The sequence below is a fragment of the Vulpes lagopus genome, chromosome 1 (genome assembly GCF_018345385.1).
Source record: "Vulpes lagopus strain Blue_001 chromosome 1, ASM1834538v1, whole genome shotgun sequence".
NCBI classification, from domain to species: domain Eukaryota; kingdom Metazoa; phylum Chordata; class Mammalia; order Carnivora; family Canidae; genus Vulpes; species Vulpes lagopus.
This window is the reverse complement of record NC_054824.1, coordinates 185432673-185460232: the sequence shown is the minus strand read 5'-3', so window position 1 is coordinate 185460232 and position 27560 is coordinate 185432673. Positions and strand designations below refer to the sequence as shown.

At 41.7% G+C, this 27560-nt stretch overlaps 1 protein-coding gene across 6 annotated transcripts in view; it reads left to right on the top strand.

The window, feature by feature from the left end:
• Positions 1 to 27280, top strand: part of KDM5B (lysine demethylase 5B) — an 82153-nt gene extending 54873 nt beyond the window's left edge. For 5 of the 6 annotated variants that reach the window (XM_041759235.1, XM_041759270.1, XM_041759247.1 and 2 more), the window contains 13 exons: positions 2429 to 2610; positions 2760 to 2884; positions 3807 to 3957; positions 4114 to 4228; positions 4669 to 5024; positions 6055 to 6193; positions 10032 to 10211; positions 10850 to 11008; positions 16426 to 16911; positions 18613 to 18724; positions 19854 to 20008; positions 21450 to 21770; positions 22304 to 26331. In XM_041759235.1, the coding sequence (XP_041615169.1) occupies positions 2429 to 2610; positions 2760 to 2884; positions 3807 to 3957; positions 4114 to 4228; positions 4669 to 5024; positions 6055 to 6193; positions 10032 to 10211; positions 10850 to 11008; positions 16426 to 16911; positions 18613 to 18724; positions 19854 to 20008; positions 21450 to 21770; positions 22304 to 22441 (2619 nt within the window). In that variant the 3' untranslated portion in view covers positions 22442 to 26331. Of the gene's footprint in view, positions 1 to 2428; positions 2611 to 2759; positions 2885 to 3806; positions 3958 to 4113; positions 4229 to 4668; positions 5025 to 6054; positions 6194 to 10031; positions 10212 to 10849; positions 11009 to 16425; positions 16912 to 18612; positions 18725 to 19853; positions 20009 to 21449; positions 21771 to 22303; positions 26332 to 27124 lie in introns of those variants that run through there. The other variant, XR_005988465.1, reaches the window with a different exon arrangement.
• Positions 27281 to 27560: the final 280 nt, after the last annotated feature.

The following is a 27560-nucleotide window of genomic DNA, read 5'->3' as shown; positions in this document are numbered from 1 at the left end:
GATCATGACAGGAGCCAAACCTGAGCCAAAACCAAGAGTTGGATGCTGTTAAGCCACCCAGGTGCCCCTGCATCTTTTTTATGTACCTAAGAAATCTTACCTAACCCAAAGTCACAAAGACCTTTTGTTTATTCATCTAGAATTTTTTAGTTTTATGGTTTTACATGTAAATCTTTAATCCATCTCAAGTAATTTTTATTTATGGTGCAAGGTGTGGGTTGAGATTATTCTTTTTTTGCATAAGGATGTCTCATTGTGGGACGGACCCCTGGGTGGCTCGGTGGCGGAACATCTGCCTTCATCTCAGGGCGTGACCCCGGGGTCCTGGGATCGAGTCCCGCATCAGGCCCCTTGCATGGAACTTGCTTCTCCCCCTGCCTATGTCTCTGAAAAAATAAATAAAATATTAAAAAAAAAAAAAGATGTCTCATTGTTTTAGCACCATTTCTTGAGAAGACCATTCTTTTTCCTTTAAAATGCCTTGGCACTTTGGTGTTGAAAATCAATTCACCGCATATAAATGGGTCTATTGCTAGACTCTGTTTTATTCTCTTAACCTATACATTTATTCTCTTGCTGTTGCTATATGATCTTGATTACTATACCTTTGTAATAAGGCTTGAAATGAGATAGTGTGTTCTCCAATTCATTTACTTTAAAAATTGGTTTGGCTATTTTAGTTCCTTTGCTTTCCATATAAATTTGAGAACTGGCTTACTGATTTCTACCAAAAACCCTGTTAGGATTTCACAGGGACTCCATTAAATCCATGAATATAGTTGGGAGAATTGGTATCTTAACAATGTTGACTCTTCCAATTCGTGGACATCATATATCTACCATTTATTTAAGTCTTCTTGAGTTCTTTTATTTTTTTTGTGGATTGCAGCATATGGATCTTAACACATATTTTCTTGGGTTTATAGTTAAATATTTTGTTTTTTGGTACTATTATAAATGATACCTTAAAATTTTTTATTTCAAATGGTTATTGCTAGTATTTATAAATATAATTGACTTCTGAATATTGACTTTTTATGTCCTGCAACCTTGCTAAACTCAGTATTCTGTTAGCTTTTTTGTAGATTGTTTTGGGACAGTGGTATCTGCAAAAAGAGTCACATTGGATTTTTTTTTTTTTTTTTTAGTGTGACTTTTTTAGATATAACTCTTGAATGTTGGCTCTCCGAAGCCTTTTATGGACCAACAGCAAGCTTATTCACTTTCTTCTTATATTTTATAGTTAGGGAAAACAATGCCCAGAGGGTATGGTTTAGGTGTCTTAACATGGCCTTATATCAATAATGGTAACTCATTTGTGGAACTTTGAGAAAATTTTTTCCCAAATGTGGAAATTGACAAAGTTGAGTGAGATGTATATGATTCATTCTTAACTAAGAACCATAAAATTGGTCTTTAATCTTAGTTTAAAGTAAAGTTACAACCATTTTTATCTCGAAGTCCTTTTTAATGATCAGTTCCAGTTTAAAAGGAAAATTCATTGATTAGCGGTTTCCTTACTCTCCTCTGTCTTTGTTGGTTCATGTCATCAGCAGGAAGTAAAATGGTCAAAAGGTTAAAATACAGAATAAAACAGTAAAACAAAGGAGCTTGGTGGTTCATAAAGTGACTTGATCAGATTCTGGCATTCTCACAGTTAGATTTGGATCTAGTTTTAGATAAGGAGAAAAGGTGGTCAAAGCTTGATCTTTCAGTGACAAAACGTATATCCTAGGGAGCGTTCTCTAGCTGTTGCAAACTACAGTTTGAAATTTACTGGTTTAAGATCTCATTTTTCTTGATATTGTTTCAATTAGGAAATGCTTTATTATGACTTTAGTGTCTTGTACATATTTCTAACATTTTCAGATAAATAATACCCTTTAGGTAACTTTATGTGTGAAAGCTAATTGACTACTCAGCATCTACCCCTCAATAATCCCTTCATGATAATCTTCTCATCTTTCTTTTTTTATTTTTGTTCTTTTCATGGATTCTCTAGGGGTATAACTCTGAAGTCCTATTTAATATTTCCTCTGAAGTAGAAAGTATATGCAGTTCTTTTGCTCTTATCATCTATACCCAAAGTGTGGATAGGGCCAATTTGGAGTAGCACAAAGAGTAATAAATCTTAGTAGTTTACAGTCCTATTAATAACTATTTTCATACTGACCAAAACGGCCAAACATAAGGATCTACCTTGTCCGAAAAGAGGTTCTCCCCAAACAAGTGAGGTAGTTTACCTGCCCATGTTTGCTGCTAGATCATTGTTAGTTTGTATTCCACACATGCACTCTTATTTTGGTGGGGCTCCGCCCTACTCCCCCACCCGTTTTTTTTTTTTTTTCCTAAACTCAACTATTATGTGTTTGGGGGACTGATGGATTATATTATCCTTTGGAGGTCTCTAAAATATACTTTATTCTAGGGAGTAATTGATTCGGAAAGAATGGATTTTGAGCTGTTACCGGATGATGAGCGTCAGTGTATAAAATGTAAAACCACATGCTTCATGTCTGCCATCTCCTGTTCTTGTAAACCTGGCCTGCTTGTTTGCCTGCATCATGTAAAAGAATTGTGTTCCTGTCCTCCTTATAAATATAAACTGAGGTGAGTAGAAAGAATAACCTTTATTATGGAAAACCCTGAATCTTTAATAAAGTGATATTTCTATTCTAGGGTTGAAATACTGAGCATAAAATGTATGATTTTCTCCAAACCCAAATATCTCAAAACTAAGTCTGCTATCCTGTTTCCAGGTATAGATACACTCTGGATGATCTCTACCCCATGATGAATGCACTGAAGCTTCGCGCAGAATCTTATAATGAATGGGCCCTGAATGTGAATGAAGCTTTGGAGGCAAAGATTAACAAAAAGAAAAGTATGTGGTATACAGTGTGGCTTGGTGATTGGCAAATTGGGACTGATCATAATGTAGCTAACATAGTTATCAACAAACAGATTACTTGAAACAATCTGACTTTGTCCTTGTTTAGTTCCCCCGTTTGCAGCCAGGCTTTTGGAGAGTTAGCAGAGAAAGTTTTAAAGCCATGAGTGGGTTAGGCAGATACCCTATATCAGAGGAAAATCTTGATGAATTGTACAGGATCGTGTTTTTTGTAACAAAGATCATCTTGTTAGAAAATGGAATGACCTTTACACCTCTGGTCTCAGAAACAATATTTTACGTTTTATATAGAATGTTAGCAAAACCTTTTATAAAACCTAAATCTTAAGATAAAGGTAGCATGTTACTAAATTAGGGGTCTCTGGTTTAATCACTTTTTTGTTTGATTACTTTTTAGTGCTAATCAATGTCACAGTTTCTGTCTTTTGTTATTACCTCGAAAGTTACAACTCCTTTCCCATCATTTACAAAGTGCAAGAGAAAGGAGTGGTATGTGCAATAATGAGGATCCGCATTTGCCTTGTTTTGACAAGTCCATTGTTTTCCATCTCTGAAACATTTCCACATTGAAGAGCAACTCTAGGCACTTGTTTATAACACTCTAAAGGGGTGCCTGGCTGGTTCAGTTGGAAGAGCATGCTCCTCTTCATCTTAGGGTCATGAGTTTGATCCCCACATTTGGGCATGGAAATTACATAAAAATAAATAAAACTTAAAAAGTAAATAAATAAAAGTAAAACCCTCTACCCTTGCCCAAAAAAGACCAATCAAGGGAACAAATTTATTAATAATCATACTTTAGATAAGGTATAAAAGCAAACTCTCCTCCTATATTTTATACCACTCATAATAAACATAATGATAACAGAAAAGATGACCTTTTCTTTATTCCTAGGCCTTGTCAGCTTTAAGGCTTTAATTGAAGAATCCGAAATGAAGAAATTCCCAGACAATGATCTTTTGCGTCACCTTCGCTTAGTCACACAGGATGCAGAGAAGTGTGCCTCTGTTGCACAACAGCTGCTTAATGGCAAAAGGCAAACTAGGTATATACTTCTGTTTGAGTTTGGACTCTTTGGTGGCAAAACTTTGAAACCTTTTGTGACTGGTTTTTCCTTCTGTCCTGTATTCCTGTGACATTGAATCTGGGAACGGTGAATATATCATGTTCTCATGGCTTCCTTGGGCCTTTGTTTTTATAGATACCGATCTGGTGGAGGAAAATCCCAAAATCAGTTGACAGTGAATGAGCTCCGACAGTTTGTGACACAGCTGTATGCTCTTCCATGTGTCCTCAGTCAAACACCTTTGCTAAAGGTAACACTTACAGAGGGATGTGTGGGAAAGTACTTTGGTAATCCTATATTTTGTAAATAAATTCAATTGACATGTTAAGTCATCATCTTGGGTGGTTAATTTATACAAACATTTGCAGATGTTTTTAATACCCATGGAGTGTTTTTTTTTTTGGTGTATATGTATAAAGAGACTGTAATAGGCCTACAAAGGAGAGATAAAGTTGGAAGTTTTTACCTTGAAAGTAACCACTTGCTACTCCTTGCAGTTGGTAAAAGGTCTGTTATAGTCACTTCGTTTAGCTGTCAGTTGGCTTATATATTATCTCATTTACCCATACTATTGCTAAAATCCTATGAGAGGGAAGAGGGTCACATTGAATATGTATTGAAGATTCTGAGTATGAAAGAATCCAAATTACTAAAATAAGTATTTTGATACAACAACCTGTGTTTTTTTAGGATCTTTTGAACCGTGTAGAAGATTTCCAACAGCATAGCCAGAAATTGCTCTCTGAGGAACTGCCCAGTGCTGCTGAGCTGCAAGACTTGCTAGATGTCAGCTTTGAATTTGATGTTGAACTTCCACAGCTTGCTGAGATGCGTACCCGTCTGGAGCAGGCCCGTTGGCTAGAAGAGGTGCAACAAGCTTGCCTAGACCCCAGCTCCCTTACATTAGATGATATGAGACGTCTCATAGACCTAGGGGTGGGTCTGGCCCCATATTCAGCCGTGGAAAAAGCGATGGCCCGACTTCAGGAACTGCTCACAGTGTCAGAGCATTGGGATGACAAAGCCAAGAGTCTTCTCAAGGCCAGGTAAAAAACCAAATCTACCTTTCTCTTGGGGAAGGTTGAGTGATATGTCCATCTAAGAGCATTAGAGCACAGTGATTGGTATGTGACCAATGTCCAGAAGCTGCAGCAGAAAGTGTAGAACACATGTAGAAGTAGCTGAGATGTTTGGAATTGCTTTGGAACTTAGGTAAAAGAATATTAATTTTTTTGTACTTTACTGATTGTGAAATGAATGATTCAAGTGGAATTGCCTTTTCTGGAGTTGTTTTAATGAAATTTCTTTGGACCCCAATGATACCATCTTTGAGAGAAGAAAAAAGTTTTACAAACAAGTGGAAAACCATTTCAACTCACAGTTAAATAAGTTCCCAAGGAGTCTTGAAAATGTCTGAAAGTTAATATGCACCGTTCTATAAAATGAAGATAGCCAGTAATTACCATCAGAAATAGGAATGTACATTTTTGTTTCTTTGTGATTCAGGACATCTTACTTGTGTTGGAGAGATTTGACTGGACTCAGGCAAACTGAGGGGAGAAAGATCAGTCGCTCCCTTAATTTTGCTTTCATCTGACAGCTCTTCATTAGTCTGATGGACAACATAAAGTACAAAAAAAAAATACATAGTTAACAGACATACTTTTGTAATCCTAAAATAGTGGTCATTGAGCAATTTTTGATACTATGCTTTTGGAATGTTGCTATCCTAAGTTTTCTTGGTGAAACTATATGAATTTTGACAGTATATGTAATTCAATACAGTAAATAATCATTAAGTTACCTTCTGCAAATGAAAAGTCTGTGGTTATAGCAGCATAAAATCAGGAATAAGCAGAACTTAAATACTGAGTCATTTCCTTTATTTTAGAAGCTTTTAAATTGTACGCATGTATTTGAAACTCGTTAACTTGATATCTAATAGTTACTGACTTTTGAAAAAATTATTTATACAGAATTTCCTTTGAAATGGTTTTTCTGGTTTCTTTAGTAAACCTTAAGAAAAATGAACCACCATGTAAAATGTTAAGTAGTTCTTATATTTCATTTTTTTAGACCTCGGCATTCATTGAACAGCCTTGCTACGGCAGTTAAGGAGATTGAGGAGATCCCCGCATATCTGCCAAATGGTGTAGCTCTGAAAGACTCAGTGCAGAGAGCCAGGGACTGGCTTCAGGATGTAGAGGCCCTGCAGGTTGGTTTAAGAAAAAAGTGTCTTGAGTGTATAAGTGCATCAATGAAAAGCAATAATTAAAAAATTATAAAGGAGGGTACTATGTTGGATCTCACCACATAGATTCGGTGTTTTCGGTTGGCCAAATAAAAAATTTTGTTCAACCTTATGTAGATATACTCACCCATCTATTATCCTGACCAGTTGGCTCAAATATTTAGAGTTTAGATAAGTCAACCAACTTTCTCTGGGAGTTTGGGATCCTCTCTGAACAAACTTGAGTTACTTGGTTAAGGATCAAAGAAAAAGCTAAAGATGGAAGTTGTGGGAGAAAGGTAGTTTCTAAATCTTTGAGTACAGTTTTCTCTTGTTGGCTTAACAACTTAGAGAACAGATAATCAAGAGTAGCACATTGAGTGAATCTGGTTACATGATTACAATGAGAATGTAGGCCCAAAAGCCCAGAATCTTTCACCATGTAGTGACTTTAAAAAAAAAATGCCTCCCCACCCCTACAAAAGAAATGAAACTTAAGTTCCAAAGTAATTAGCACTAAGTATATATGATCCTATGTTAGATGTCCTACCTGATGACTTGCCCATACATTAAAAAAGGAGTTAAAGTTGCTTGTAGCATTATTAAGGTACAGACCAAATTCATTCTGTGATTTACCCAGTTGTAGCTAGATAATGTCATTTGAAAAGTTGGTGGGGAGTGTCTTTATCTTTGTACTCATTGTAAATCAGTAGGTGTTATGGACCTCTTGAGAAAAAAGATCTTTGAATTATTTAATGGGCTAGGTTTTTAAAAATTTAGTTGATCTCATTCTTGAGTCTCAAGTTCTGTTTTGTTGAAGCCATTGGATTTTTTAAAGATTTTATTTATTTATTTGAGAGCAAGAAAGTGCAGGGACATGTGAAAGAACATGAGCATGGGGGAGAGGGAGGCTCCCCCCTGCCCCGCCCCTGCCGCCCAGAGCAGGGAGCCCAGTGTGGGACTCAGTCCTGGAACCCTGGGATCATGACCTGAGGTGAAGGCAGATGCTTAACTGACTGAGCCACCTGGGTGTCCAAAGCCATTGGATTCTAAGAATAAAAAATATTATCTGGTTTTCTCAATATTTGTCTAAGTAGTGCTAATTGATTAATTTTACTAACAAGAAATGGCAGATCGGACAGTTTTAGCCAGTTGTTTACAACAAAACATCTGGTTGTCTATTCTAGTTAAAAGAGAAGAGAAGGGCAGCCACCGCTGGGTGGCTCAGCGGTTTAGCGCCGCCCATCAGCCCAGGGCGTCATCCTGGAGACCCAAGATCGAGTCCCACATCAGCCTCCCTGTATGGAACCTGCTTTTCCCTCTGCCTGTGGCTCTGCCTCTCTCTGGGTCTCTCACGAATATATGAATAAAATCTTTAAAGAAAGGGGGCGGGGAGAAGATATTATTGTTTGATAAATAATATTACATAAGTAAGGAGTAAACTCCAGTTAGCCAGAGAACAAACCAAGGGAAGTATTTACTGTGTCCATAAACTTTTTTTTTTTTTTTTTTTTTAAATTCATGAGAGAGGCAGAGACACAGGCAGAGGGAGAAGCAGGCTCCCTGCAGGGAGCCCAATGTGGGACTTGATCCCAGGACCCTGGGGTCACGCCCTGAGCCAAAGGCAGATGCTCAACTGCTGAGCCACCCAGGCATCCTGATAAACTTTTTTTTTTTTTCCCCGGTAAACTTTCTTAATAAGAGTTTTAGATACAGGCTCTTGTTAATGGTAGTTGGAACTATAGTGATTAGTTTTGATCATGTCCTAGGCCCCCTTTTCACTTATGATTGCTAGCAGCCAGAAAGGTGAGGTGAGGTCTTTGCAATAAGGAGAGATAAGCATGTGAAATCAGAAAGAGCACATATTTCTGGATAGGCTTATTCTGTTCATATTTTGTAAGGTATTTACTACTTAGGTAATGTGTTTTCAGTAGTGCCCATAGGGACGAAAAGCAAGTTTTTGTCCATTCCTGAAATAATAGCCTGGTGTTTACTTGCATCATATACTAAAGGACTAATGGAGAAATATAACTGACAACATGGAGCCTCTTCATATTTAGTGGATTATGTATTTTGCAATGTTATTCAGTATTCTGCTTTACACATAGGGAGTATCCATTTATTTCTAAATTAAATATTAAAGATTGCATGTAGATCACATGTATTTTATGAGTCATCTTTTTTTTTTAAGTGTCTAGTAGAAACGCCCTTATAGATCTGATTCTGTAAGAATAAATATCAAAAGCAGTAAAATATCAGGTTCCCAGTCTATATTCAGTTTTCCCCAATTTTCCCAAAAATGTCCCTTCTGGTTGTTTATCTAGTCCATGACCACGTGTTGCCCCTAACTGACATACGTCTTTAAGTTTCTTTGAATCTTGTGGTGTTTTCTTCCCTACCTCCTTTCTTTCATGTCACTGTCTAGAAGTTACCCTGTGGTAAGCTCTGTCTTCTGGATTTGTCTGGTTATTTCTTTGTGGCGTATTCTATCTTCTGTATTTCTTCTAAATTAGAAGTTAATTTCAAAGAGTTGATGGGTTGAAGTTAAATATTTTTTGCTTGGAATAATATCAAAATATCAGGTAATACTGTATACTTTGTATTGCATCACATCAGGAGATATGTTTGGATGACCTACTTAGTGAAGCTAAGATTTACCATTGTATTAGAGTATCACCAGTGCTCCCCACTCCCATTCTACGCTATTATTTCTTCTTCCAGTTTGGGTGTCTCATTCTTAAATTGTCCCAGGGGCACCTGGATGGCGCAGTCAGTTAAGCATCTGCTTTCAGCTCAGGTCATGATCCCAGGGTCCTGGGATTGAGTCCTACAATGGCTCCCTGCTCAGGGGGGAGTCTGCTTTTTCTCTGCCCCTCTGAACTCTGCATCTCCTCGTTCATTCTTTCTCTCTCTCTCTCCAATAAATAATAAAATCTTTAAAAAACAAAAACATGGTCCCAGTACCAAGAGCATCAGCATCACCTGGAAACTTGTTAAGAAATGCAAATTCATGGACTCTTCCTTGGTGACCCGAATCCGAGTATCTGGGGAAGGAGCCCAGGAAATGGTTTAAAAAAGCTTTCCAGATAATTCTTAATTCATATGAAAAGTTTGAAAACCAGTGGGACTTTTCATCTCATTTTAGTTTTCTGAATAATTTACCCAGAGTTACTTTATCATTGGGTGGATTGGAGTAAAATATTGTTCCTTTTATTGACGTAAGTCAGTGTGAAAATGTTTTGAGTTATTGCAAATTACATTTTTCTTGAAATTTTTTCAACCTATCTATAGGGATCAAGATGACAAGTGAATTTAGAATTAGAAGGTAAATAAATAAATCTCTTAAAAAAGGGGGGGGGGGATCCCTGGGTGGCTCAGCAGTTTGGCGCCTGCCTTTGGCCCAGGGCGTGATCCTGGAGCCCCGGGATCGAGTCCCACGTCAGGCTCCTGGCACGGAGCCTGCTTCTCCCTCCCTCTGCCTCTCTCTCTCTCTCTCTCTCTCTCTCTATGTCTATCATAAATAAATAAATCTTTAAAAAAAAAAAGAATTAGAAGGGCATTAAAAGTCAAGGAGATCACAGTGTATGTCATGTTCATAGCTGTACACTTGGGGGCTAGCACAAACTAGGTTCTTTTAAAGTGTGTGTTAAGTAAAGGAACACATGTTAACCCCACCGCAATTGGTCAACTGGCAAGTTTTGTCCATCTCTGTGAAATTAACATGTTGAAATCATGGAGTAGGCCTATTCTGAATTGTGCTGTTCTCACTTTGTAGATAAATATTCTTTTTTCTAAGTTGGTACAATTTTTATTGACTCATTAGGTTGGAGGACGTGTGCCAGTATTAGACACACTCATAGAACTTGTTACAAGAGGTCGATCTATCCCGGTACATCTGAATTCTTTACCAAGACTGGAATTGCTAGTAGCTGAGGTTCAGGCTTGGAAAGAATGTGCTGCTAATACATTCTTGACTGAGAATTCTCCATATTCTCTCTTAGAGGTAAGTTTGCAACCAGCCCATCTACAAGACCTTAGATCTCTTAGCTTAGAGAACATGCATTCCCTTCTCTCTCAAAGCTGGTGGTTTCACTGATTGGTCTACATTCTGTGAGTTATTTTTTTCAGTAGAGCCAGGGAGATTCTTCTAAACTTCCAGTGAAGTGTAACCTTTAAATGTTATCTGGATACATTTAGGGATAGCATTCAGTGTCTAAAGAAGAACATTTTTCTCATTGACGTTCCTTAATCTGTGTTGAAATTGGACTTTTAACCTTGGCCATAATTCACCATTTGCATTTAATAAGCCTGGTAAATGGTCTCATCCACCTCTCATAAAGTGCTATAGTTGTACTTTTTGTATTTTTTTAAAGCTGATACTGGTAGTGCACTATGACTGGAATTGGTATATATCACATTTCATCCAGTCTAGAATCAAAGTCATTCTTTTGTGAAAATTCATTCCCTCCCTCCCTCCTCCTCTGTAGAGGAGTTTTCTGGCTTCAGGGCAGCATGTTACAGAGAAAATGTTAGATGCTAAGAAGTTTACATCCTTTCCACAGGTAGGCTTTTAATGTGAGGCTTCATAAGGCTTTATCTGAAATCTGTCTAATTGGTTGGTTGTGCTTTCCCCCACATTAGGTGTTGTGTCCTCGATGTGACATTGGCCTTTGGGGATTGAAGAGGAAACAGAGAAAGTTCAAGGAGCCCTTGCCAAGTGGAAAGAAGAAAAGCACCAAATTAGAAAGTCTGAGTGACCTGGAGAGAGCTTTAAGTGAAAGCAAGGAGACTGCTTCAGCTGTATGTAGTAGGGCTTTTTTTTCTTCTTTGTTGCTTTGGGAGGATGATTTTAACCCTTTCTTGTTTGCAGGGCTGTTGCTGAGGCATCTAGAAGAATAACCCTGAGTGTACTCAGGTTTTCCAAAAAGACTTTCTGAAAATTGTCAAATGTAAAAGTTCCTAGTAGAAGATGCATAAAGGTGCAGCAGGTACAGGGAAGCCTCCCAGTCTGAGTTTTGCAGGTTCAATTGTCAGGCCTGTGGGTTGACCCCAGGATGGATGCTGACAGCAGAAATCAAGGTTAACAGATGAGTGAAACTGCACTGCCAGCTTAGTAATTTACAACAGGAAATACACATATGGGGTGCCTGGCTGGCTCAGTTGGTGGAGCATGTGACTTTTTTTTTTTTTAAGATTTTATTTATTTATTTATTCATGAGAGACACTGAGAGAGAGAGAGGCAGAGACACAGGCAGAGGGAGAAGCAGGCTCCCTGTAGGGAGCCCAACGTGGGACTGGATCCTGGATCTCTAGGATCATGCCCTGGGCTGAAGGCGGCACTAAACTGCTGAGCTACCCAGGCTGCCCTGTGACTCTTGATCTCATGGTTGTGAGGTAAAGCCCCACATTGGGCATAGAGCTTAGTAAGTAAGTAAAACACACATACACACACGCTTAAAAAATACATTTAAAAGAATATTGGATACCTTTGAATCTGACTGCATTTAGTAAGCACTGTTGATTCAAAGATGGTATCATCCTAAGCTGAAGCAGAGTCTAGTTCATGTGAGCCACAGTGTTAGGACAAAAGATGATGGTAGGTGATTTGGATGTTTAAAATTTTTTTCTTTTATTGAGCTGTAATTGGCATATAACATTATGTTAGTTTCAGGCGTACACAATGATTTGATTGATCACACTGAGTCTAGTTAATATCCATCACTGCTCATAGTTACAGACTTTTTTGTGATAAGAATATTAGCCATAGGGGATCCCTGGGTGGCGCAGCGGTTTGGTGCCTGCCTTTGGCCCAGGGCATGATCCTGGAGACCCGGGATCGAATCCCACGTCGGGCTCTCGGTGCATGGAGCCTGCTTCTCCCTCTGCCTGTGTCTCTGCCTCTCTCTCTCTGTGTGACTATCATAAATAAATAAAAATTAAAAAAAAAAAAGAATATTAGCCATAGTCAACATGCTGTACCCTTACATCCTCAAGATTAATTTTATAACTGGAAATTTATACCTTTTGACTGCCATTACCCAGTTGGTCTACTCCCCACCCCCTGCCTCTGGCAGCCACCTGTTTGTTTGTTCTCTGTATCTGTGGGTTGGGTTTTTTGTTGTTTGTTTTGTTTTGTGGGGGATGACTTACTTCATTTGGCCTAATGCAATTATAGTCCATCCATGTTGTTGTGGGTAGCAAGATTTCCTTTATTTTTCTGGCGAATAATACTCCGTTGTATATACATACACCACATTTTCTTTGTCCGCTGATCCACTGATGGACACTTAGGTCACTTCCATGTATTGGGTCCTGAAAATAATGCTGCAGTGAACATGGGGGTGCAGATAGCTTTTTTAGGGTAGTGCTTTTCTTTCCTTCAAATAAATACCCAGAAGTGAAATGGCTGGATCACTTGGTAATTCTATTTTTAATTTTTTGAAGAACCTCCATACTGTTCTACAGAGTGGTTGCACTAATTTACATTCCCACCAGCAGTGCCCAAGGGTTCCCTTTTTTTCCACATCCTCACCAACATGTGTTACTTCTTGGCATTTTTGATAATAGCCATTCTGATAGGTGTGAGGTGATCTTGCATTGTGATTTTGATACGCAGTTTCATGGTTGACCACCTCTTCATGTACCTGTCTTTGTATGTCTTTTCTGGAAAAATACTCCAGTCCTCTGCCTAGGTTTGTTTTTTTTTCTTTTAAGTTGTTTGTGTTCTTTATCTATTTTGGATATTAACCCTTTATCAGATAAGTGTCTTGCCAGTATTTTCTTCTATTCTGTAAGTCGCCTTTTTACTTTGTTTGTTTCCTTCTTTGTGCAGAAGCTTTTCAGTTGGATGTAGTCCCATCGGGGTGCTTTAAGTGGCACTAAGCGTTGCCCATTGTAGAGTTGGACTACACTGGTTCCAAGGACTGGACCAGATGGGTTCAGTCTCTGCTCAGGGCACCTTCCTCCCAGTCTGTTCCTTTGGAGCTGCCTGACTTCTCTGGTGATTGACATGGGATTGCTTTGATTTGTGTATTTTGGCACAGACATCCTTAGGGGGGTATTTGTATATTAAGTCAGGTTCTTTTATTTTTTTTAAAGATTTTATTCATTCATTCATGATAGAGGAGACACATAGAGAGAAGCAGAGACACAGGCAGAGGGAGAAGCAGGCTCCATGCAGGGAGCCTGACGTGGGACCCCGGGACCCTGGGGTCACGCCCTGGGCTTGAAGGCGGCACTAAACCGCTGAGCCATCTGGACTGCTCATGAGTCAGGTTCTGATCAGATTTTGCTGCTTGAGCGTCATTCTGTTTTTTTTTTTTTTTTTAAGGTGCTGCTTCCCACTATTATTTCTGTGGTTTGTTTATTTATTTATTCATTCATTCATTCATTCATTCATTCATGAGAGAGAGAGAGAGAGAGAGAGAGAGAGGGGCTGGGACACAGAGGGAGAAGCAGGCTCCATGCAGGGAGCCTGATGTGGGGCTTGATCCCAGAACTCCAGGATCATGCCCTGCCCCAAAGGCAGGCCCTAAACCGCTGAGCCACCCGGGGATCCCCTAGAGGGAGAAGCAGGCTCCATGCAGGGAGCCTGACGTGGGACTTGATCCCGGGTCTCCAGGATCACGCCCTGGGCTGAAGGCAGCGATAAACCGCTGAGCCACTCAGGCTGCCCTCTGTGGTTTATTTTTGTAAAGGCATTGTCCATTTTGAACTTTGCATGCTGTATCTTTTAGAGTCTAGTCTATGCCCATCTAGTCTGTGAATCTCTGGCTTAAGAGCTCCTATAGTACCTGTTGATTTCATAGTAAAGCTCTGAAAGATAAACTGTTCTCCATTTCTAAGTTCTAAGGGGGTGCCTTGTTATCACGTAACCCACATACACTGCCTGTACATTGTTTTTGTCTACAGAAATAAGTGGATTTTTAAAAAATATACCAAAGGTTTGTAACCTGATTTACTTCTAGATCTGTTTGTTTCTTAATCATTCATAAATTTTCTTCCTATTCCAAAATGAGATAACGAAGAGTTCATTCTGGCCGTATGACTCCGGCACCTCATCTGGTGAATCATAATGGGTCTGATGGTTAATGGGTATGATAACTGTGAATGGTTTTATCTGTGGCAGATGAAAATTTTAAGTATTTGGGAATAGAATTGGGGAAAAGAATAGTTCCTGCAGCCTTTGGCTTCTCTTTCTAGAGGGGAAAGCTCAGTTTTAAAAATCTGCGCTTTGGGCAGGCCCTGGTGGCCTAGCGGTTTAGCACCACCTTCGGCCCAGGGCCTGATCCTGGAGTCCCAGGATCGAGTCCCATGTCTAGATCCCTGCATGGAGCCTCCTTCTCCCTCTGTCTGTGTCTCTGCCTCTCTCTTTCTCTGTGTGTGTCTCTCATGAATAAATAAATAAAATCTTTTAAAAAATAAAAATATAAATAAATAAATAAAATAAAAATCTGTGCTTTACCTCTATCTATATTTCTGTATCAGTGAAGTGCTGGAGGAGGGCTTTGGTGGTCAAGCCTTTTGTTGGGAAAACTGGATATTTTTTTTTTTAATTTTTTTTTTTTTTTTTTTTTTTTTTTTATTTATTTATGATAGTCATACAGAGAGAAAGAGAGAGAGGCAGAGACACAGGCAGAGGGAGAAGCAGGCTCCATGCACCGGGAGCCCGACGTGGGATTCGATCCCGGGTCTCCAGGATCGCGCCCTGGGCCAAAGGCAGGCGCCAAACCGCTGCGCCACCCAGGGATCCCCGGGAAAACTGGATATTAAGTTCAAGGTGGTAGTGGCTAACTCTTGACATAGCCAGTGATTTTATTTTATTTTTTTTAAGATTTTATTTATTTATTCATGAGAGACACACACAGAAAGAGAGAGAGAGAGAGAGGCAGAGACAAAGGCAGAGGGAGAAGCAGGCCCCATGCGGGGTGCAGGGAGCCCGACATGGGTCTCGATCCCGGGACTCCAGGATCACACCCCGGGCCAAAGGCAGGTGCTAAACTGCTGAGCCACCCGGGCTAGTGATTTTAGTTTATTTTATTTTTTTAAAGATTTTTTTTTATTTTTTCATGAGACACACACACACACACACACACAGAGAGAGAAAGAGAGGCAGAGAGTAGGCAGAGGGAGAATCAGGCCTCATTCAGGGAGCTGGACGTGGGACTCAATCCCAGGACTCCAGGATCACACCCTGAGCCGAAGGCAAGCGCTACACCCCTGAGCTACCCAGAGATCCCCTAGTTTATCATATTTAAAAGGCTTTTTACTTGATGGTGCATAATGAATAAATCCATAATGCCTGGACTTGTTTCAGTATTGGATACCTTATGTAGTAAGTAGGTGCTTTAGTCTGTTCATATAAAGTTCCACTTACAGGCATCTTGTAAATACTGTTCGGGAATATGTTCAGTATCACTTTAGCTTTTTACTGTGTAGTTGGTTCTGTTTATATGTTATTTTCAAGTCATTTATACAGGTTAAATGAACTCACTACTTTCCTGGAACCTGACTCTCATCTTAATAGAGAGGAGACTTTACCATTTGAATATACCTCCCACTCTGCAGAAAAGCAGCTTGTCTTTGTGCTCCAATGAGCTTATTTTATAGCATGTACATGTGTGCATACATGGAAGAAAAGTCTGGAAAAGTGGTTTGGTTATTTCATGAGGTATCCGGTTTCATTACCTGCAGTGGCTGTGTCCAGCACACATGTAAGGCTTTAATCTTAAAGGTAGTAGGAGGTTTAAACTACTGTTGGTAGTGGCTGCTCTAGAGACTTTTCCATCCAAATACATCTGTAAAAGAACACAAAAGCTGTTGAACTTTGAAAACACTGATATCCTCAGGAATTAATTTACATAGAATGTGAAAAGCCTGTATCTTTCAAGAGAGGTAAATGTGCAAGGAAGTTGGACCTCAAGAAGTAACGTGTGCTGAGTAATTGCTCACATTGTTTACTGTGTGCTGGGCAGAGAGTGCTCTGCTCTATTGCATGTCCCTCATTTAATCGTCACTGCAGCCCTGGAAGTGGAACTTACTATTAACTCCATATTATAACATGTGAAAATTTAGCCACAGTGGGACATGCCATCCAGGGTCCTTCACACAACTCAGTGGGACAGGATTCAAATGTAGATCATCTACCCTGGGACCCTTGAGTTTTAGGAGAGGGCTAAATTCTCTCTGACATGGTCCTTGACTTAACTCTTTTCTAGATGGCAACACTTGGGGAAGCTCGCCTAAGAGAAATGGAAGCCTTGCAGTCTCTCAGACTAGCCAACGAAGGGAAGTTACTGTCACCTGTCCAAGATGTGGAGCTGAAAGTCTGCCTATGTCAGAAGGCCCCAGCTGCCCCTATGATCCAGTGTGAACTCTGCAGGGATGCCTTCCACACTAGCTGTGTGGTGGTACCCAGTATTTCACAAGGCCCCCGAATCTGGCTTTGTCCCCATTGTCGGAGGTCAGAGAAACCTCCTTTAGAGAAAATTCTGCCCCTGCTGGCCTCCCTGCAGCGTATCCGAGTTCGCCTTCCTGAGGGAGATGCACTTCGATACATGATTGAGAGAACCGTGAACTGGCAACATAGAGCCCAGCAGCTGCTTTCATCAGGGAATCTCAGATCTGTGCAAGATCGAGTGGGCTCAGGACTGTGGTATAGCAGATGGCAAGCTTCAGCAGGACAGGTGTCTGAGACCAACAAGGTGAGTCTGGACTTTGCCGGTGACTGGAATCTGCCAAGCTCTGTCCCTTTCCGTAGACCCTTTCGCTCTGGTACTGCTGCTGTTCCTGGTGATGCTTGACCTACCAGCACGCACTTTTCAGCTCCTATCACTTCAAGGGGTGTGTGTTACTGTGTTGTTTTACTTTCCTGTGCTCCTAGCAATCAGAAGTTGTCTCTCTGGCAGTCTGCTTCTGTAGAGCAGATTTCACCTTTTCGTAGAGATGTACAATTTTCCCATTTATGTGTATGAATCCAGATACATATTTAAAATATGTATCCAGATACATAAAATACATATCCAAATTCATATACATGAATTTCTATAAATTTTGCTTGACTTTTTCCCCCCTTTTTCCTCCCATGTAAGTCACTGACCAGAAGGGAAAGTGCTTTCTGCCTTGTGTCTCTTACCACCCCTTTGAGGAAAGAATAGGTTTTGAAGTGTCCGAGTACTGTGCTGCTTCGGAGGAAAGGCAGAGGGTTTCATACCACCCATGCTCTTTCTGCTAAAAAGCTAGCTTCTTTTGACCATCACTGGGATGGGCAGAGGTTTTTGTCTTCCTCCATAGGAGGTGACTGCAGGAGAAGAATGTGAAAATATCAGGAAAGTTACAATCAGGAAGGCATTATTCAGTCTTCATACAAGTTTGACTTGATGACTTTTAGATCTCATACAGATTTCTCTAGCAGAGATCTCACAGCTCCCATGTGCTATACTAACACAGTGAATTATGAGTTAAATGTCAAACAGATCAAAGATAAAGACAAAAAATTGGTTTCTGTCATATTTGTTTCCTTGTTTTCTTTTACATTTCTTTCCAGGCTTGTAAAATACAGTCAATGCCTGGCACTTAGCAAATGATGAATTAAATTTTTGTTGCATAGGATGAGTTGTGATTATTTGGGCAGCCTACAGGGGAGACATTTATATTCTTGTTTACACAAAATGCACTAGAACTTTACCTTTATTTACTAGTTCATAGTTAAAGGAGTGTTCTCCTAGTGTTTTTTTTTTTTTTTTTAAGATTTATTTTTTTATTCATGATAGAGAGAGAGGAAGAGAGAAGCAGAGATACAGGAGGAAGGAGAAGCAGGCTCCATGCCGGGAGTCCGACGCGGGACTCGATCCCAGGTCTCCAGGATCGCACCCTGGGCCAAAGGCAGGCGTTAAACTGCTGAGCCACCCAGGGATTCCCCTCTCCTAGTGCTTTTTTTCTTTTTTTTTTTAAGATTTTATTTATTCATTTATGAGAGACACAGAGAGAGGCAGAGACACAGGCAGAAGGAGAAGTGGGCTCCCTGCAAGGAGCCCGATGTGGGACTCGATCCCAGGACCCCAGGATCACGCCCTGACCCAAAGGAAGATGCTCAACCGCTAAGCCACCCAGGTGCCCCTCCTAGTGCTTTTTAATAAACATTGAAGAAGGAAGGAAGGTAGATGTGCCTTATTTCCCAGTAGTGCTCTTGACCTCCCTGGAATCATTCTAGGTAAAACCAGGAAGACTAAAGGCTTGGTCCATAGGAGCTGATTTGGCTAAATCTAAAGTACCTCGAGACTTACTTTCAGGAAAGAAGTTCTTTCCTGCTTGCCTGCTTGATAACCCAAACTCCTTTCCTTGCACTGGTAGAAGAATTTTTAATTCTGAAAAAGCCTTTCTATAAAATGTTTTCTTTCCATTAGGTGTCTCAGCCTATGGGCACAACATCCTTTTCCTTGCCTGATGACTGGGACAGCAGAGCCTCTTATGTACACTCTCCCTTCTCCTCTGGCCGGAGCTGTATCCCCCTCCATGGTTTGTATTTATTATTATTATTATTATTATTATTATTATTATTATTATTTATTGTTGTTGTTGTTATTATTGGGATTGGGTAGTAACAAGTGATTTTGCACTAGGTTTTTGTTGTTCGGATATATAAAAAGACTATCCTCAAGTGTTGGTTATGGGCTACTGTGTATTTGTAAGGTAGGAGAAGAATCATGCTTTTGAAGGTTTATAATGCAAAGCAAATAGAAGAAGCCTTTAATACATTGCTTTCAGGGGTTGAAAGGGTTAATCCCAGGCCAACTGACTTTTCCACATCAATCATTTCAGTCAGATGCTAAGTCATGGGCTCCCTAGGGATCTTAGAGATAATCTATACTTGAAACCTAACCTCTTTTTTTTTCTTATATAGTCGACTCGAACAACACAGGTTTGAACTACACAGGTCCACCTATGCACAGATTTTTTCAAAAGTATAGTACAGTACTGTAAATGTATTTATTTTGTAGGGTTTTCTTTTTTTTTGTCATAGGGTTTTCTTAACATTCTCTTCTCTCTAGCTTGCTCTATTCTAAGAATACAGTATATAATACATAAACATACAAAATATGTTAATTAGCTGTTCATGTTTACTGGTAAGGCTTCTTGTCAACAGTAGGCTACTAGTAGTTAAGTTTTTGGGGAGTCGAAAGTAACACATGGATTTTCGACTCTGCAGGGATTCAGCACCCCCAATGCCTTCCACACTGTTCAAGGGTCAGCTGTGCTTACGCATACATGACTGCCCTGTGAGTTCTGGGGCAGCCGTGGCTAGAGCCCTGATCCTTAGTGTGTTTGGTAACTGGGCTGGAGCTACTTAATCCACTTAGATTGCTCACAGCCTGGCCTATTCTGTGCTTGATAACAAAAGCTGTCAAGGCATATGTATGGCCTCTTTGCATTCACAATAATTAAGTGAAGAGAGGACTCACTGTAAAGTTAGTACTTCCCTAGTAATCAGAAGACTGAGAAGGTGTAGCTTGAGCTCTTATATTGTGGCTTTAGATACATTAAGTGAACCTAACTTCAGGGCGGCAGTGGTATTAGGGGTAGTCCTGCTTTTCTTGCAGGTCTAAATGTCCATATGAAACATTCCTTATTGTCCTCACTTTAACAGGTGTTAGTCCAGAAGTGAATGAACTGTTGATGGAAGCCCAGTTGCTCCAGGTATCCCTTCCTGAAATTCAGGAACTTTACCAGACTTTACTTGCAAAACCAACCCCTGCTCAGCAAACTGACCGAAGCTCACCAGCTAGACCCAGCAGTGAGAAGGTGAGTGTCAGACAGGCAGCCAGGGGAATCCATCTATGGTGGGAGAGTTTGATACTTAGTGTCATTCTGTCTAAATAGTTTGGTCGTTGAGATACTGTCTTGATCCAGAAAAGGGTTCAGACTATCTACCTCACAACCCCATTCCTAAGGCTATGGACTCACATCTTGGAGTTTGGTGCTGTTTTTTAAATGAACTGTAAGACTTTCTTTTCTTTTTAGCGTGGTGCTTCTCATCATTTTCATGTGATAATAGCTAGAAGCAGAATTATTTTTCTTCTGTAAGAGAAATACTGTAGAGATGAAAATGTAATTATAGCCGGGAAGGCCTTTTGGTATAAAGCTTTCAGAATGCAGAGAATATTGGAGCTAACATTTAAAGAATGCTTTAACAGCTTTAACCCTAACAGTACAGCTGGTGTGAGGACTGGGTCCTCAGACTGGGGTGCCTGTTTGGAGTGCTGACTTACTTGAAGGGATAGATACCATGTATGTCCTGTTTCTTAGCATAAAGATGCCACTACTACCGTAGTGAGCTAGCTGACCTATAACATTCAGAACTCCTGAGAATATAGTCAGGATAAAGAAGAATCTCACTTCAAAAACATACTCCCCACTGAGTGTGGAGCCTTATGCTGAGCCGATGTGGAGCTCCATCCCACGACCCTGAGATCATGACTAAAGAGGAAGGGATTAGCACAGCTCCTTAGAATTCTGTAGGTCAGAGGACAAGCATATGCGCCTAGCTAGAACCTACTTGGTAGTCTCTTCCTCATGGAGTTGGCAAAGAGAGGAATGTAGGAGTTTCCCCCATCTCCTAGTGCTATAATTTGAAAGCTAATCATGCCTTTAACATTTCCTGCTTCCACTGTTTCTTTTGATAGCTCTAACAGTTAAGTTAGCTACACTCAAACAGGTTGTCCTATAGGACATGAGGGGACGTGGTGGCAGTGGTGTCAGGGTACAGTGTTATTTTTCATTTTATGTAAGTCTTCTTTACACCTGATGTGGGGCTCCTGATGTGGGGCTCCTGACAAGGTCAAGAGTCATGTGCTCTTCCAACTGAGCCAGCCGGGCACCTGAGATTGCAGGATTTTTCAAATGAGACCATCTGGTTTCTTTTTTTTTCTTCTCTTTCTTTCTTTTTTAAACAAACACCTGATGAAGTTCATATACTTTTTTAAAAAAATATTTATTCATGAGAGACAGAGAGAGAAAGGGAGAGAGGCAGAGACACAGGCAGAGGGAGAAGCAGGCTCCATGCAGGGAGCCCAATGGTGGGACTCGATTCCGAGTCTCCAGGATCACGCCCTGGGCCAAAGGCAGGAGCTAAACCACTGAACCACCCAGGGATCCCCCCATCTGGTTTCTCATACAGCTAATACTTCACTGGTTTGAATAATACGCACACTGTGGGCTAAAATTGAACCTATCTTCCCTCCAGAATGAGTGCTGCCGCGGGAAGCGAGATGGAATCAACAATCTTGAGAGAAAACTTAAGAGACGCCTGGAAAGAGAAGGCCTCTCCAGTGATCGATGGGATCGAGTGAAAAAAATGCGGACCCCCAAAAAGAAGAAAATCAAACTGAGCCACTCCAAGGACATGAACAGTTTCAAGTTAGAGAGGGAGCGTAGCTATGAATTAGTCCGTTCTGCCGAAACCCATTCCCTGCCCTCAGACACATCCTATTCCGAACAGGAGGACTCTGAGGATGAAGATGCCATCTGCCCAGCTGTGAGCTGCCTGCAGCCAGAAGGAGATGAGGTCAGTGAGGTTTGGGCCATAGAGGACGTGCTTTCCCTTAACTCAGAAACCCTGTAAGCTACACCTCATCTCGCTGGGTCTTTCTCTTCTGCTTATCTGCTTTGAGCTGATCTGAATGGATTGCTCAGCCCTCCCCCACTGATATCTCTGCTCTTACCATCGTTCCTGGGTCTTCTCCCTTTTCTTGAAGAAACTCTTATTCTTCCCTTTTTCCTTTTCCTGCTCTTCCAGCTTTCACCGTCCCGGCGCTAAGAAGGTGGGAGGGATGCTGATGTAATGCCCTTTTGCTTACTTATCACAGGGCGGCGCTGTCTTAACCCCAAAGCAGTCACGACTTGAAGAATGGCTTTGACTTGGTTGCTTTGGCTGGTGGGCCAGCTACACTCATGTGGCGTAGCTGTTGTGCCAGAGGTCCCAGTGGTGGGACAGTGGCCGTTAGTGGCAAACGGCCTGACTATCTTGAGGCTGGCCTGCCCAATTTTGAATCACATCTTTTCCTCTGAAAACCCCGTCTCCCTGCTCTTTGTAACCAGGTGGACTGGGTCCAGTGTGATGGCAGCTGCAATCAGTGGTTTCACCAGGTCTGTGTTGGTGTTTCTCCAGAGATGGCAGAGAAAGAAGACTACATCTGTGTGCGCTGTACTGTGAAGGACGCACCAAGCCGAAAATAAAAAATACAAACACAAACACCCCCCTCGCCCCCACCCACTTAATGTAATTCAGGACTCCAACCGAGAAGATTTCTTCAATTTCTCAGCAAAGCTACAGGACTGGTATTCAAACCAGCCTGTAAACGGTGCTATTTCTATTCCTTATGGGATCATTTTTCCAGAACTCTTTGAAAAAAAGAAAAAACAACTAAAAAATTTTTTGACACTTTTTGTATTTTTTTCCTTAAGAGCTGTTTGTGGTTGTTGAGGTTTGAAATGCCGACTGCTTTTTTTGCAGGGGTTTCCACCAATTTGGAAGGCATTGGAGCTTGCACCTTTCATGTACAGCATTAAAACCTTACCTCTGTCTGGGATTTACCGGCTTAAGAGTCCAACTCAGTTTCAGTGCCCAGAAGGGCACCAGAAATTCCAGTAAATCCTCATTTGAGGAAATTCTCTCTTGTTTACTCTGTTACCATATCGGGGAACTTAAGTTTTTCACTTTTGGGGTTTTTGTTTCTTTATCCGCTTTTCTTTTTCTTGGTAGACTAGGTTTATTTATCTAAGCAATAACTTCTATGTTGGTTTCAGTGGCTGGAATTAAAACAAAACAAAACAAACTTCCAAACAGTGTGTTGGTGCTTTAGCATTTGGTTGATGTACAGAACACAAATGTCTAGTTTCTAGTGTCACTGATGAACTAGTGATGTAGAAAAGAGACTGCTCTGTAAGTAATTGCCACAGCTGTATTTTGGCTTTTCCCCTGCCCCTTCCTTCCTCTCCTATTTTTTTGGTAGCTTGTATCAAATGTTGCAGTTTTTATTGTGGAATAAATCCTTGGTCCTAATTTAACACTAAATGCTGGTTATTTAGAGCCATTAGACTACATACAGCTTCTCATGCCCCTCTACCTTGTGGGCTTTGAAGAGCGAGAGAGGGGGTTGCTTGCTTTTGCCTCTGCCCAGCCAGGCTGTAGTAGCAGTGTCTGGCGGGCCATATGCCTCCAGTCTCTGCTAATAAAGAACCCCCGTCCAGTCTTCACCGAATAGAATTTGTCTTTAAAGCCATGCTTTTTTAAATAAGATTTTCAGAATGGTGGCAAGTTATTCCAATCCTCAAGTCAGCCCTCCTTGTGGAAATGATGTCTTTATTATATTTGAATTGACAGGGACACTTGGTGTTTAGGGTTAAGATGTCCAAAGGAAATCTAAGGAAGATGATCCTTGTAGAGGGCTAGGAAATTATGGGTCAAGGGACAGCTTGTGAACACACAGGCTCTGCCTCCGTGATTTCGTTTCCTGTCTTTTTCTAACTCTAGCTCTTGTTACTGGTTGTTGATAGTCCACAGCCTTTCCCGTCTTTTCTTTTTCAAAGGGCTCTGTTCTGCAGTGGAGAAGACCTTCTGGTGAACAGAACAGACTCTTGCTTGGTTTTTCCTCTTCTGTTGGTAATACTTATTTTCCCCTGTTCTATAGCCATAAACCTGGAGATGGGTAGAACTAGTAGGTCTTTAATAAAACAAAAACAGCAGTTTGTAATGTAGCAGAGATTTAAATGTACTATATCCCCTTTGATGCAATTCAAATAATTAAATCTCTTTAAGAATGACTTGTAATTGTCTGCAGTTTTCCCACAGTCGTTGCAATGTCTCTCCTTGTCTGATGGGGGTTCTGGGGCCAACAGAGAAGAAGAGTCTCCAGAGTACAATCTGGAAGAGTAGTGGTTTGGACTTTTTTAAGTATCCAAATCCTTAGAACCCCCTGACATTGGGACAAAATGCCTGCTCTCCCAGTTCCTTTGGGAATATAAGCTAAAAGGGGACACTGCAACTAAAATGGAGCCTTTGCCTGTAGAGAGCTTTTGCCCATCTCTTATGCACCTCCTGTGGCCCTACTCGGTTTCTTCCTCACCTGTGGGTTCACAATCCCTGACGACAGCATCCTGGTGATGTAGATGATCTGCCTCTATGAGTTAGAGGAGGAAAGGCAAGGATGTGTGTATTTGCCACCCCCTCCCCCATGTGAGAGTGTCCGCTGCCCAGGTGATACTGCTGGTGAATGACAAAGGCTGGGCAGCGTCTTCCAGGTCTCCTATACTTTGCCTCCTACCTTGTGCACTGACACAGCAAGGGAACAGAGGTACAGCTACCTTCTAATCGGTACCTTCTGTTAAGTACCCAGCTCGACCACAAAACGATGTCATCTGAGAACCTTGTGTACTGTGTGTTAGCCATGAAGCCGGCCTGTGTCCTGGAGAAACTTTTGCACCTGGAGAAAGAAGAGAAGACACAGAAAACACACAGAGAAACTGATGCTCCATGTCAGTGGTCCTGCAGCTGCATGAGGTGTGAGAAGGAAAGACTGGTGGCCAGAGCCTGAGCCCGGGGGGTGAAGGAGCCAGTGCGCTTGGCACCGAAGGGTGAACCGGTGCCCCTGCCCCCATGCCAGTGGCTGTTGTGTTTTTGTTCTTCCTTCCAAATCAGACTCTAGGGGGTTTCTTAGGCAGAACCCAGAAAGGGCTTGCTGCTTCTGCAGGCTTCAGCCTGGAGAAAGATGGTGTGATTTGGACTAGCCGTAAAGGAGGTGGATGTCTTTACACCTTCATTTCAGCGTCCTGGGAGGTGGAACTCCCTTTTGTATCTCAAGGTTAGCCTAAAGCCAGGGATGCCATCTGTGGTGGTAGAGGTGGGTAAAAAACCCGAGTTTCCCCGCTTCATTCTGCCAGACAGAGCTTTAAAAAATGATTTCATGTTTTGGCAGAAGTATCTGAGATTGAGTCAATTTGCTATTAAAATTAACATGACCTTTTGGGTGTTTGTGCAGGAAACCCTGAGAGTGGATCCAACAGAGTGGACGCCTACCTCGAAGGGGGTAAAACTTGGTTTTGCCTCATCCCTTTTTGTTGGGCTCTGAAGGCCCTTTGTATTGGGTTTCGGCCTCTTCTGCTTTTTCATTTATAATCCTGCTGGGTATTTGGCACTTGTGGCTTGGATCAGGCATTGATGGATGTTTAGTGCCCGTGGTTGTGGGCTCAGCCCTGCCTAGGTTTGCTGCCGTAGGACACAGACTGGAATGGATTATAGATGGTCTGCCTGTAACAGGAGGTAGAATTGAACAACAAATAATTTCAAGAGTCCTCACCCATGACCATTCAGTACCTGACTGTGCTAGTCCGCACTAGGCATCAGCTCGCATTTGGAGGTCTGTTTTTGCCGTATTGATGCAGAGAACACAGCCCTCTTCTGGTGAAAGGTTGCCTGTTGGGAAGAAGAGCTGAGGAAAACTGTGAAGATCCAGTGCCTTGATTTAGCTCCATGAGAGTCAGAGTCCTTTCTCAGCTCCCAGTTGAGCACCAGAGATGATGGCCTCACACCTTTTGCCCCTGTCATCAGTCCCTAGCATGTGGCTCCTCACGCCTCCCAACTTCATGAGAGGTTCCATGTGTAACTTGTAATAAAAATGTTATTGAAAAGCTGCCTAAACAAAACATTGTATAAAGTTAGGAACTTGTGTAAAGTAAAAACTGTTGTAAATCCATTTTGAAAGTATAAAGAATCAATTTGTAAAGTGTGTATTTCAAGTCTTCCAAATTTATGTAAACGAGTTTTCATGTTTCATGGTTGCTTGCATAGGAATACCTCTTTACATTTTTGTCGGTATGAATGGGATGGCTAAAAGCAGCCAACAACAGGTCATCCAGCTCCCTGTTTCGGGTCTGGGTTAATTGTATAGGATGAAGGGCTGGGACATGGTGAGTCTGGATGTATCTTTTATTTTCAGGATAACCTGCTGCATTGCCATCGAGGGATGGAATTGTGATGTCATTTGATGTATTCCAGGTGAGTGGAGGCCAAAGGACTATTCTTTGTTTCCCCTTAAATGGAAAGAGAAATTAAAAAGTTGCCTTTCTAAGGAAATAAGTCATTTTTTCTAAAATAAGTACCCAGGAAACCTCCCCTCCTCCCAGTCTAGTCCTGGCACACTTACCTAGCTAGAGGTTGGAGAGGAGGAGTGCGGTTTCAGGCCCTGACTCCTCAGCCCATGCCAGTGGTTTCCCACGGACCATAATTTTAGCGGGAACTTCAAAGAAAGCCCCTTTTACATAGGATTGGGGCAGGTTGACAGTTAATTGAAAAGTCAGTTAAGTATGAAAAAGTTGTACATAGAAGTTAGCCTGTTGTGCACAGTTAATACAACCTAAAATTTGAGGAGAATCACAGAAGGCAACGAAGGACCTTCATTCACCACAACCGTAATGTAGGATCTGTGCTTTTCAGCTGGGACTCTTTTCCTTTAAACCGTACCCCTGAAGTGGGGCTTGAACTCCCCATCTCAAGATTTTTTTTTTTTAGGTTTATTCAGGAGAGAGGCTGAGACAGGCAGAGGGAGAAGCAGGCTCCCTTTGGGGAGTCTGACGTGGGACTCGATCCCAGGACCCTGGGGTCACGCCCTGGGCTGCAGGCAGATGCTAAGCCACTGAGCCATCCAGGGATCCCCTCCCCACCCCAAGATTTAAGGGTCACACGCTCTACTGACAGCTAGCCAGGTGCCCTAGCTTGGACATTTAAAATGGGTAAGGAATTTGGAAGGAATTGGACTAAAGAATTCTAGAAAATTTACTCCTTTTTCCAGTCTACAGGGTTTCATCTATATCTAATTCAGTATCAAGTTTTACAAGCAACTCAATCTAATGTTTTTTTTCAAGTCACGTCTACACCCGAGGTGAGAATCCTGGGATCGAGTCACGCGCCAGCCAGTCACCTGCTGTGACCCCCCCCCCCCCATCTAGTTTTTATACAGATGCTTTCCCTTTTCCCTCAATCCATTGGTTCATGTAATAATTAAACCGAGTACTCCCGGACGGACTAGAGTGTGCTGGGGAAGGGCTGCGGCCCCGCGGTCGGGCTCCCCGGGCTCCCCGGGCTCCCCTGCCGGCGGCGCTGCGCGGTGCCCCGAGGGGGCCGCCCCGGCCCCGCCTGCCCCGCGGGGGCCCCTGCGCGCCCAGCAGCCGGCTCCCGCCTTGACCTGCCCCGCGATGCCGCGATGCCCCCCCCGGGTGCCGAGGCGGGTTTGCTGGGCTCCAGGCCGAGCGGGCCGGGCCGGGCCGGGGGCTCCGAGCCTCCTGCTCACGCTCCAGCCTC